Genomic DNA, 13,115 nt, shown 5'->3' on the forward strand with positions numbered 1-13,115 from the left:
ATTATTATCGTCACCGTCTCCATTAACCTTGAAGCACAACCGTGGAACATTAAACTATAAACATTTCATTTCATTTTGATGTTTAGCTTTCTCTCTCTAGCAGAGAGGCTATATGAGACGTGGACCTACAGTTTGACCCTAAGATTACTACCGTGCATAAAATTTATGTGCAGCCATTATGTTTTTGTACACCTTCTCCCCATTACTTCCCATATAGTCTCTTATTTGGGGCATAATTTAATTTTAGTACAATTGATTAATTATGGCAACAAATAAGAAACTATATGGAGAGTCATGGGGAGAGAGGGGATGAGCAACACCATGACGGCTACATGGAAATTTTACGCACAGTAGTAATCTAGAGTTAAAGTGGATTCCAAACTTCTGTAATACCTTCTATGGTCTCCTACCGGGTATCGAGCCCGGGACCATGTGTACTGGAGACGGACGCGCTAACCATTAGACCCCACTCGATAGTTTTATTTACTCTGTCCTGGGACTAATGAGCTTTTTTATGGGAGAGTTTGGTTCTAAAATTACATATATATTAGTATAAACTAGCAGCGTTCACCCCGCTTCGCTGCGGTCACCCCGGAACGCAATAAACTTTGTTACTTAGATAATTTTTACTTTTTCGCTTTCAAGTGATATGATAAAAACCATAGAAGATTGCAGTAAATCTTAACATTATATCGCCTGTCATTTATGTTAACCCGCCCCGCTTCGCTGCGGTCATCCCGGTGCTGGCATATTGTAAAAGTGTCTGTAAAAATAAGCAAATCAATTAAAAAATTTTAAACAGAAGATTCAAGCTATTTTCCGCTGTATATCGCCTGTCATTTATGTTAACCCGCCGAGTGACACGGTCATGCGGGTTGCATATAAATACGTTTATTTTTACCTATGATGAACTAATAACAAAGGATTTGTACGTTATGGACACTTGAATGGTCAATTATCTCAAGACACTGGTAATTAAAAATTAAAGTGATATGATAAAAACCATCTAGGGTCCAAATCCTAATAACCCCCCAAAAATGAAAGAAATTGGTTCAGCCGTATTAGCGTGATGAGCGGACAAAATTTTGTACGTTCTCTTTTATATATATAGATAGCATTTGCATAACTTGTTTTTTGTCTGCAGGTGAAAAATACTTCATTGAATATATTCTATACTTTTTTTTGTCTTCAGAAAAGATTAAATTGCTATTTAGACAAAAATTCGATTCGTTATAACGTGGGAAGTATTCCGAAGATGTGTATTGGATATATTTAAGGTAGAACCACTAGAGAATAAAATGTAAACTTTCAGAATACGAAAATACCAGCTTCAAAAAAGCAAGTATTAACATTCCGGTAACTTCCCCACCTTTTCTTGAGAGCCAAGTTTCTTATCTATGACATTACAACCTTAACCGCGCAAGATTATAATCCGAATATAATCTGCTATGATTTCTTTAATGTTAACGAATTTATAGAAATAATGGACATTCATTTACTTTTCAACGTATATTAACATTGTAGTATTTACCCTAATCAAGAATTTCATTAATACAAACATTCGATTTCATTTTGATCATACCGGCGAAGGAAGAATGTTACGTGAAAGTAGATTGTCGTGCAAAAAGTACATAAACTAAAAATGAACATACATTTCACTCGTATCAGCAATATATGTTTTTTCTTTGTCAATAAAATTATCTTATCGAAGTTTAAAATCATTATAACATTTTACTCCCCCTCCTCCCTATCTCTTCACTGTAATAAATTCTCTCTTACATTGGTAACAGGTTTTCGACTCCAGCGACTCTTGCGCTGTTTTTTTGCAGTGGCCTTGCGCATGAATACACCACCTGCTAGGTTGTTAGTTACAATACTTTGATAAATACTCAGCGCAAGTCTTCAACAAACATAGAAGTTGGTTGCTTTCTATAAGAGAATATCTTTAGCGTCCATATACTACGGAAACTTTTGTAACGTTATAGAGTAAGTACTATTTAGTACATACACTTTCTGGCGGAAGAAGTGAAAGTAGTGATTCGGTCGTCCGCCAGCAAGATCGGCTGACAGTGTCCACCATCTTGTGTGTGCTGTAGGACGGAGTGTGTATTAGTGTCTGTAGTTAGTGTGTGTGAAAAAACTTTCAAGATGACAACAAATGTGCAGCAAAGCAGTCTTTTGGACGTTTTAAAGAAGAAGATGAGGCAGACAAAGGAAGAAATGGAAAAATATAAGGAGGAATGTGAAGAGTTTCATAAAAGGTTACAAGTGGAGATAATGCGCCGGGAGGAAGTAAGCATTTTTGTTCTGTAAAGAGGATGTTTACTCTTTTACGGCTTCATACTTAGTGTTATCATAGGGGTGACGTATACCATGGTTATATATACATAGTATCAGTGCATTTGGTGTCGTGTAAATCGATTGCACGGCTTCTAGAAGATAATAAGTAAGCATGCATGTCCGGTCCACGTTTCGATGATCGATTGAAACTAAGAGATGGGTGGGACGGGAGTTCAGGTGATACGATGTCAGTGTTGGAATCAGATCTACTAATGAAATATAACATTATTTTGAGGTTAATATCATTATATGGATGCAGGGGGATGTATTAGGTATATAACGAGAGACTGAGATTAGACCAGTGGGATTGCTGGAAATTATCGTGTTTTAGGATGTAGTAGTGTTAATACGAGTGCACCTGTTCATCATAATAATTTATCAATGAATTAACAAATATACTTCTTGTACATCTTTCTACACGTAGAGAAGATTTTAAAAAAAATATTTTCCTTCAGAAAAAAAATGGCTCATCTAAAAAAGAAATGCAGGATAATTCATAGCACTGGTGATTTTCAATGCAAAGAAAACGTTGCCCGTGTGGAGTGTTATTGTTGTTGTGAACTAAAGCGTAAGAATGTTGTAAATGTGCACTGATGGTAATAAATTCATATTGAAAGTAAAAGTGGGTTGACCACTTCAGGTTGTAACTGGCGATTACACTACCGTCCTCTCGGTTGACCTCATTTTTAGGAAGGAAAATGCTGCCGAAAAGCGGAGTGCAAGAAAGAAGTGTTTGTGATGTTGAGAGAACATGCTTGTACATAAAAAGTGAACATAAAAGGTTAAGATACGCTATGTTTAATGGAATATTATTTCCATCAAGTTAACATAATTTTGAAAGGGATCGGGAATGATTCCATCAAAATCAGTGGTATAAAAGTGGAATGGAATGGGTTTCTAGAAGGGCAGGAAAAATGTGATTTCTATAGCAGCATTAGGAAAATAGTGCGTGGGAATATCCGTAATTATAATCATTGCGGCGCGGGATGATGGGAAACTGTTCTTGTTTGTAACGGATGTTGCTTAATGATGCTAGTACTATATAACATTCAGATTTGGGCGTGGAATGCTGAATCATAATGAAGCGTAATCATGCATTGAATGGAAGCTCCCTTTCTGCCCACTTCTCTCTGAATTACGAGGAAGATGGAAATGCGTGCAATACGCATTGTATTAATAGAATTGAAAACTCGAATATCGCTTCGTCCTTCGCACTTTTTTTTAGTCGTTCAGAAGGATGCCAGGGAACTTCAACATCCGTAAAGGAAGTGCAAACAAGTGACGTATGATGGGCGTGGCACTAAATCCTATACAATCTGGTTGTGATGAGATGCGGCTGGGGTTGGAAACATTAAACAACGAATTGTTCATTGACATATTGTATCAGTTGCTCTTTCCCTTGTTATTTGTAGCGGTGTGTAATGAGCGCGGAGACCTAGTTATAAGGGATATCCGGTCTCAATAGATTTAATCTGGGAACGTTTGTGTTAGTTGTGGGATATTCAGGTGGTACTCCTCTTACACACGAGAGTGGAGGAGGGTTTTCGATTTTCCGGAAACCAGTTTAAGGTTGTACTTTTTGTTTTGTGCTCTATCTCAACGATATGGTTGGGGCTAAAATGATAATAATAGTGAAAAAGCGGACGAACAGGAGTACGAAATTTCAGTCGGGTGTCGAACCTGAGATCTCTTTCAGAAGTGAAAGCTGTACTACTGAGACAACGTATCAGTTACTCATGTACGTGCACATGCAGTAATCATAATGCTATATTAAAACTAAAATTTCTCCGTTGATGAGTTTGCTAAAATTCGTAATTGTATTAGAAGAATCATCATATTTGAATCAATGTTACGTACAAATTAAGAAAACAAGAACAAGTTTACATGATACTAGAACTCTTATTTCTTCGTAGAAATAGCACTTATCACGCCTGTAATACTCTTCTCGTATTGGCGCATGCCAGTACTCCACTTGGAACCGGTGAAGTTGAAGGGAGCCGGTAGAAATAATTGTTCAGAAATGACAGTACTTTCAGTGATTATCTCCAAATTTTCTAGATGTTTCAAAGAGCATGCTTGTATATGTACGGGCCAAAATTTCCGAAAATTTTAACAGTCCTTTTGAACTAGTAGCAGTTCGAACTTCCGCTGCTAATTGCCTCGAAGTATCGATTTCAGCTGACAGTCTACTAAGTGGCATTGTAAGTGCTGTGTTGTTAGGTTTGCTTTTGTTTTGGTTTTACTGGCTTCGTTATACCAGGGCTGTGTCTTTCGAAATGCCTGGCGTAAATGAGCAAAGGACCTGCATTGAGTTTTGTTTCGGAAAGTTGGAGATTGATTGCTACAGAAACAAAAGATTAACATTGAATATACCCAGTACCAAGTCGATCCAGATAAGCTGATAGTTACTGACCTCTGTTAGATCCGTCTTTAGTATTGTATTTCCATAGTTTACCTACATGGTCGTCTTCTCCCAGTAGTAGGAACAGTTAAAAGCAGGGTTGGCTGGTTTAAACCAGCTTTTTTTTTTATTTATTTTTATTTAAAGAAACAACTGGTTTAAACCAAAAAAGAAGAATGTCCGTAAATGTGTAAGTGTTCGTAAAATCTTGATGAACACACATTTGTGGGTTATCACGTTTCACTCTCGTATATTATTCGTATTATATTCAGACCTAAATTCCCCATTTATTACTCAAAGAGATTATACTACAAACACAACTTTTTTTTTTTATATATATAAGTTTATGAATGTTTCGTCTGTGATTTTTTAATAGTTTATTATTGTTATGCAGTTGCAATCAAGGGAAAATTCTAAAAATCGTTTCGTTTTAATACTGTTTACTATTGATAAAATACATCGAAATACCGTACTTTCTTGGGAGGGGGGTTATACAAATCCCACGAGAAGCATTTATTGAAATCAGAAGTATCTTTGGTATCTTTTTATGTATAAATGGGTCAGAGCCAAAGTGGACTCAAATACTTCGTATCTTTATTCACTTTTCTTACTGATATGCAAAGTAGGCTCTAAGTCGTTGTAGTTCTTTAACTTGAACTAATAAAAGTCGTAGTGAACTTAGACTAAATTAGTTCTTCTGTACTCTGCAGTACTTTGAAATTGTTCATATGTAATTCTCTATAATGATTTCATTTGTGCAATTTTTTATCTTTTTGTCCTGAAATGACTCTTGACAATTATATTAACAAGTATGTAAAGATCAGTACAGCGTATTTTTATCAGGAGTCCTTCGTGAATGAGTCGGCAGACTCATGGTTTCGTGGCTAATTAGTCCCGGTTTCGAGTCCAAATGGAGAACAGTTTATCTTGGATGTAAGCCGAGAAGCGGTTTGGATTCCGCTTTAAGCTTATGTGACCCCTTCGAACATAACCCAGTTGTTGCACAATAACACCAAAGGGAAACAAACCTATTTCTGCCCATATGTAATATAAATACATAGAGCAAATAATTTTGAACCAAACAAACCTGGTTTAAACCAAAAACATCGGGTTTAAATCCAAAAAACCGTTTTTTTTGTTTTTTCAATAAAAAACATGGTTTTTGCCAACCCTGTTGTTTAGGCATTTTGACTTGCTACAGTATCAGGGAGTCGTATTCTTCTGAGATATTTGTACCATATTACGGTTTCAAAACTAGCCAATAAGTTGCACAGATAGCTGTTTGCATTCACCTATAAGGAAAAATAGTACTTAGGCTTACCATCTGTCTGTTTAAAACAGGGTTTGAAAAAACCCGGGTATTTTTGAAAAAACCCAACCCACCTGGGCCCATGTGGGTTTTTTCGGGTTTTATTGGGTGTTTTCGGGTTTAATTGGGTTTTTTCGAAATATTTTAATCTCTTTGGAGTAAAAATGTTAAAATAAGATTTACATTTTATGAGTGTCATTGTCACAACTTGCAACAACTTTCTATTCACTGCTGTTTTGAAAAAAATTGCCGCCATTTTGAAATTTTATATTGGATCACCGAAAAAATCTATACAGCAACTTTAGAAGGCCTTGTGCTTCTACCCTCAAAATATAAACTTAAAAAGTCTGAAAATTGCACCTTGTAGCATGGATACCCGCTATTTTGAAAAATGGCCGCCATTTTGAAATTTTACGCCGCCAAAATATATACAGCTAATTTAGTCTCTCGTGCTTCTACTTTGAAAATTTCAACTTGAAAGACCTAAAATTGTGCTTTGTAGCGTGGATATCAGCAGCGGCGCAAATTTGTCTTCAACATTGGGGGGACGGGTAAGACGGTATATATATGCGATGTACAAAATATTTATGAAGGAGAAAAAAAAATGCTGGGGAGGATTACCTATTTCGGTCCCGGCGTCCTCCACAGGGGACATAAAATATGACGACATTATTATTGCTTTATAACTTTAAAATCCGACTGGCAACATTGAAAACTGTTTACAAGGGATGATCCAAATATGATCATTCCCTGTAAACAGTTTTCAATGTTGCCAGTATGATTTTAAAGTTGTAAAGTAATAATAATGTCGTCATATTTTATGTCCCCTGTGTGGGACCCAGGGACAACATGGGTAGGGGATCAGAGTTGTCTTCAACATTGGGAGACGGTCAGATTTGAGACTGATTCTGGGAGGTATTAATTTCATCTCACTTTCCTTTGTGACAGTTGGACACAAATCATCACATTTCTTCCTAAAAGACACATTTCCAATCGGATTATTGAGGGGGACAGTTCCAAGATTGTAAGAGATATGTCCCCATCATCCTCCCGGGATTTTCGCCAGTGGATATCAGCTATTTCTTTTTTTAAAAAAGCGCGCCATTTTGTAATTTTACGTTGGTATGCTGCCAAAATCTAAACAGAAAATTTAGTGTGTCTCTGGTTTGTATCCTGAAAATGTAAAAGACCGAAAGTTGAACACTGTGTGGTAAAGGCAGACAAACGAACAAATGTAGATCGAGTCATCCTAGGAGCCTCAGTGACGTTCGCCAAATATGAATACCAAATAGCTATACTAATTTAAAACAAAGACATAATTCATCAAAAAGCCTTAAATATTTTTCAACGTAAAATAAATGGTCTTATTGTTGAAGTTCACTTTCGTTGCTTTGTGCATTCAATTACGGGAATTACCCGAGCACTTGTTGCAAGATCGTTCTTTTCCGAAAATTAATTTAAAACAATTAGGCCTATAATTCATATTTTATAAAGTAAATGTTTCAAAATGTCTAAAATGAAATGAAATATCCTCCAGCGTAAAATAAATAGTTTTATTGTTGAAGTATTCACTTTCGATGCTTTGTGGTTTCAATTGCGGGAATTTCGCGAACACTTTTTTCACGACGGGTTTTCCCTCAAAATGCAGCTTGCTTTACTGTACATCGAAACTTCCATTAATACTGAAGTTTGACTGCAGCACTTGAAATAGTAAGCGTTACGTAGTCTTCGGAGCTCCGAGCATTAAGCTTCTTAATTTTGACAAGAATTTTTACGTTATTGCTAGTGTTGATTCTACAGAATGCTTATTTGAAGGCTAGCTAGAAATGACTGAACTTAACTGTTGTTGTTGGAAAACCAAATTTTACTGAATACTTTTGTTACCATCAAAGGTAAGAAACAATACTAATAGTTTTACTAATGTATTTACATATTTACTGTTGGTACCGGCACCTATGACCTTAAACCCGTCAACGTATGAGGGATAACGTCCCTCGGCGGTGCCGAGTCAGGAAACACACTATTCACGGAAAGTATTTTCTAAAATATACAAATCGCTTACTTTACTTCAAATAGGCTATAATCCACACATTAATTTGTTCTACAATTATCTCAAGCTAAGGTGAGGGTTTTATTTATTTATTTATTCATTCATTCAGTGCATTTAGAGCTTTATAAAGGTCTTATGTTTAATATTGTTGTTAATCTTAACATGAAAGCATATAATTCGCCCAAAGAAAGTTTAAAATCTGATAAAAATAACTTTCAATGCGATCACCTTAGTTGTACCAATAATATACTAACAAAAAAGTAAAAAACCCAGGTGGGTTTTAAGATGGGTTTTTTCAGGTGGGTCGGGCTGGGCCCACTTGGGCAAACCCTGGTTTAAAATCTCCATTACTACATTTCAAATTTTTGTGGAATAGTACATATAAGGAAAGTAAGTACATGGGAGATAATATAATCTTTCATATTGTTCTCTGATGGTTATATAATTATTTCCATTGTATGATTCTAGGGCTTTCCACATTTTGCGAATGCATATATGATCGGGATCCAACTTTTTTGTGCAATTCTCTCTTAATTTAAAAGTGATTTTTACAACCCTCCTTGTTCCTTAATTATGAAGGAGATTTAATTTTGTGGTATCCATAAACATTTCCACACACGAACAGAGAACATTGTGTCATCCACTGCTCTGTAAATTGACTGTAAATGTCTAGTTCTCTTAAGTTATCATTACCCAGTTTAAGATTGGTAACCAAATCCATTTCCATTCCTTGGAAAATGTCTCCATTATGTAGGAGCCGTTGCTGTTTCATATTTTGCTATAATTTTTTTAAGTAGATTTATTGGATGACAACAGTAAAAAACTATGGTGAGTGCCATTTTTTTTTAGTTTTTAATAAATGTGTGTCAGTTGTATTCCCGATTGTGTTTTGCTTTATTGCAAACAACCATCGTTATGTGAGTGTTATCGGGCACTTAGACTTTATGAGTTCACTAAGTATTTCGTCATGTGTACATATCCGTACCTATTCTCAAAGATATCATTGGCATTAAATCAGCTTAATTTCTTAGTTTTCTGCTTCGTTGGTCGACATCTTTGGATTTGTTTGTTCTAGTTACAGTATCTGTAGTTGAGATTATTTCATTTCAGTTTAGCAATTATTGCCCACTTTTTTCAGTATTTCAATGGGTACTTCATTTAGTTTTCCGATCTAGAATTTAACAAGGAAAATTATCCAGTTTTCATTGACACGTCCATTTTGATAGTGGTTTCGAGTAATGTGACTTCCGTGAAGCAGGTCTAGTGATAAAGACGAAGGTGAATTTTATGAATGAAAAGTTGGGAATAGAAAGCATATGTGAAATACAGTATTTACATGTAATTTAATGAAATGCATGTCCATTCGTCAGCTCACCTGTAGATGTCTTCTGTAGTAAGGAACTAATTTCAATTTAAGATATCATAATTCAGGTTTAGTGCTCTGTTTGTAAGATTTCAAACACACGTTCTTTAAAATTGTCTGGTAACTTTCATTTTCTTAAAAGGGATCCACTTGCTGTTGAGAGTGTTTTTGTTTCAGTTTGTTTAGTTTGTTCTGTATAAAATTTTGGATGCATCTGCATTTAATACAGAACTTAGTAATTGTATATGGATTGAATAATCGGTGCATATACAAAAGTTTCTGGTATACAAAATTCGGAAAGTAAAATTTCGTTTGATTAGCAAGGGGATTTTTTTTTCTTTTTTTTAAAAAGAAAGTAGATCTTACATTCTTTTGTTTCCTTTGTTCGTTCGTGTTCTGTTTCCATAAATTTGTTTATTGAAAATTAAATGAGTGTAGGCCTAGGACTATAAAAGTAAGTAGACCATCGCTCCACCGGTGACCCTCCGCATAACTAATATTCCTTAAAACTGTTAATTTCTTTAAACATTTTATAGCTATAAACTAGTTGAAATGCCAGTTTTTTCGCACGGAGAGAATAGGTTCCTTCTTACAATACACAATTTAAACTGTCCTTAATGTCACCTCTCATGCCGATGGGGGTGGAACTTAGCAGGGTTTGCCCAAGTGGGCCCAGCCCGAAAAAAACCTGTGGGTTTTTCGGGTTGGACCCACCTGAAAAAACCCGCGTTAAAACCCACCTCGGTTTTTGAACTTTTTGTTAATATATTATTGGTACAACTAGGGTGATCACATTGAAAGTGATTTTTATCAAATTTTGGACCTTCTTTGGGCAAATTAGATACTTTCACGTTAAGATATACATCATTCAACATAAGACCTTTGAAGTTCTGAATGCATTGAATGAATAAAGAAAATCTTACCTTAGCTTGAGATAATTATAGAACAAATTATTGTAATTATTTAACAAATAGCATCAACCACTACTGTAAAAGTAATTTCCTACTGTCATTAATCAATCAAATGTGTATATGTATCCACAAGTGAGGAAGCGGGCCTACCCAAAATTAAAACCCTAAAGCTGCCCCTGAACAGTTTACTTCAGTCATTTGCTGCTATTCTTCAAATAAGCATTCTTTAGAATCATCACCAGCAATAGCGTAAAAATTCTTGTCAAATTTAAGAAGCTTAATGCTCGGAGTTCCGAAGACCAGTGGTCGAAGTGAGACGGTATGCCATACCGCCTCTTGTTTCTGAGTGATGACATACCAACTCTTGTTTTTCAGTGATCAAGACATACCGTCACTGGAAAGTGGATGCTAATACATCTTTAATAAATCCATTCTTATACACAGTAATTGATGAATTGCTATGCACATCAAAGATTTTATTACTTATGTAGAAATGATTTTCAAGTTGGCAACACCAATGTTTTTGTTATATTTTTCCTACCCTTTGTTTTTAAAATAAGATGTATACAAAGAAGTTCACCTCTTGCTCCTACGCAAGAACTCGTGTTGAATATGTTGGTTGCGGGTAAGGGTGACATGACAGAAAGAAATCAGTCATGGGCCCAATCCAAACAAAATGCAGTATATTGAGAGGACTCGTTTAAACTGAAATCGGGAAGTACTGTCGTGGGTTTAACGGGACTTCTTTTGTGTCTACAGTGATAAAGAAATACATGAGTACAGTATTCATGAGAAAAATCGAGTTTATGCTTTTTAAAAAAAAATGTTAATTTGCTCAATTATGTGGTTATTATGTGGCGTGTTAAGATTAAATCGATGAAGCTTATATACTTTCATTAAAACGTATTTTTGCATCTTTCTAATAATTGGATAACTACTTTCTGGGAATTTGGAATACCCTTCAGTCGAGTGGGGAGTTCGGGAGTTTACCCGCGGGAAGATGTTCAAAAATTGATAGTATAAGAAAATAAGTTTCAGAGCATTTTCGTGTATAATTCTCTATAATGCAACATAGGGGATTATTATTATTATTATTAGCATAAAATTGGGGGCAGGGGCAAAGCTTCTCCATGCCCAACCGGAAAACCGAAAAGTTCTCCCCTTGTTTTGTGTCAATATGTAAACAGAAATGTAATATTTTAGACAACATACCTCACTGTATTTCAGCATTTAGATAGTCGGTATGTCGAGTCAAAATTGTAATAAAACATACCGCCTCTGCTTTTTTCCCATTTCGGACACTGCCGAAGACTACGTAACGTTTACCATTTCAAGTGCTGAATTCAAACTTCCGTACTAGTGGAAGTTTCGATGCACAGTAAAGAAAGCTGCATTTTCGGGAAAACCCCGTCGCGAAAGAAGTGCTCAGGAAATTCCCGCAGTTGAACACACAAAGCATCGGAAGTGAATACTTCAAGAATAAAACTATTTAGTTTACGCAGGAAGATATTTAATTTCATTTAAGACATTTTGAAACATTTACTTTATAAAGTATGAATTATATCTTTGTTAACTATTTTAAATTAATTTTCGGGAAAGAAAAGTCTTGCAACAAGTGCTCGGGAATTACCCGTAATGGAACGCAAAAAATTTCGAAAGTGAACTTCAACATAAAACCAATTATTTTATAAAACATGAATTTTTTGTTCGTTTTAAATTAATATATTTGGTATTCATATTTGGCGAACGTCACTGAGGCTCCTGGGATGACTCGATTTACATTTGTTCGTTTGTGCTTGTCTGTACCACACACACTACAGAGTACAGCTTTCGGTCTTTTTAAGTTTAAATTTTCAATTTAAAGCACGAGACACTAAATTTCCTGCATAGATTTTGGCGGCATACCAACATAAAATTTCAAAATGGCGGCCTTGTTTTAAAAAATGGGTATCCACGCTACAGGGTGCAATTTTTCAGTCTTTGAAGTTGAAATTTTTGGGGTAGAAGCACGAGACATTCTAAATTTACTGTGTAGATTTTCTCGGTGATCCAATGTAAAATTTCAAAAGGCGGTCATTTTTTCAAAACAGCAGTGAATAGAAAATAGTTGCAAGTTGTGACAATGACAATCTTCAAATATAAATCAAATTTTAAGATTTTTACCCCAAAGACATTGAAATATTTCGAGAGAATCCAATTAAACCCCCAAGAAACTAATTAAGCTTGAAAATACCCGAAAAAAACCCATATGGGCCCAGGTGGGTTGGGTTTTTTCAAACCCTGAAACTTACGGACCCACAACTATGAATCGGGCACTATGTTTACATGTTATCCACCTTTGACAACCTGTAACGATTGGGGACGAATTTAGACTTCGAGTGTCATTATTCATTTCGAGATCTCGAAATCTGTGAATTAGTCATCAATATCGGTCGACCGTTATCTATCGTTTTCCACTATTTTTAAATGTCACTTCGTTCCCATCTCCATGACTGGGGGGAAGAATGTAGACTTTATGGCATCGATGGTGTCACTGTTAATCGTAGTAACCCAGAAAACTATTGATTGAACATTAATATTGGTTGTTTTCGATTATTTTTACATGTCATCCCTTCCTAGCTTAGCCCTTTTCACCCCCGTGCCAATAATGTGAGAGAATCTAGTCCGCTCATATACTAAAAGTCATTAAATTTGACGGACCGATCTAGAAGTAGTTGGGTGTCAGACATCGTTACATTCCA

General features: G+C 35.6%; 1 protein-coding gene across 33 annotated transcripts in view; it reads left to right on the plus strand.

Annotated features, from left to right (window-relative positions):
* Positions 1-13,115, plus strand: part of Tm1 (tropomyosin 1) — a 133,832-nt gene that overhangs the window by 75,960 nt on the left and 44,757 nt on the right. For 2 of the 33 annotated variants that reach the window (XM_081733980.1, XM_081733981.1), the window contains exon 1: positions 1,943-2,292. The exons of 29 other annotated variants lie outside the window; for them this stretch is intronic. In XM_081733980.1, coding sequence (XP_081590106.1) covers positions 2,149-2,292 — 144 coding nt within the window. In that variant the 5' untranslated portion in view covers positions 1,943-2,148. Of the gene's footprint in view, positions 1-1,939; positions 2,293-13,115 lie in introns of those variants that run through there. 2 more of the 33 variants (XM_081733982.1, XM_081733978.1) reach the window with 2 other exon arrangements.

The sequence above is a fragment of the Thermobia domestica genome, chromosome 12 (genome assembly GCF_964235325.1).
Source record: "Thermobia domestica chromosome 12, izTheDome1.hap1.1, whole genome shotgun sequence".
NCBI classification, from domain to species: Eukaryota; Metazoa; Arthropoda; class Insecta; order Zygentoma; family Lepismatidae; genus Thermobia; species Thermobia domestica.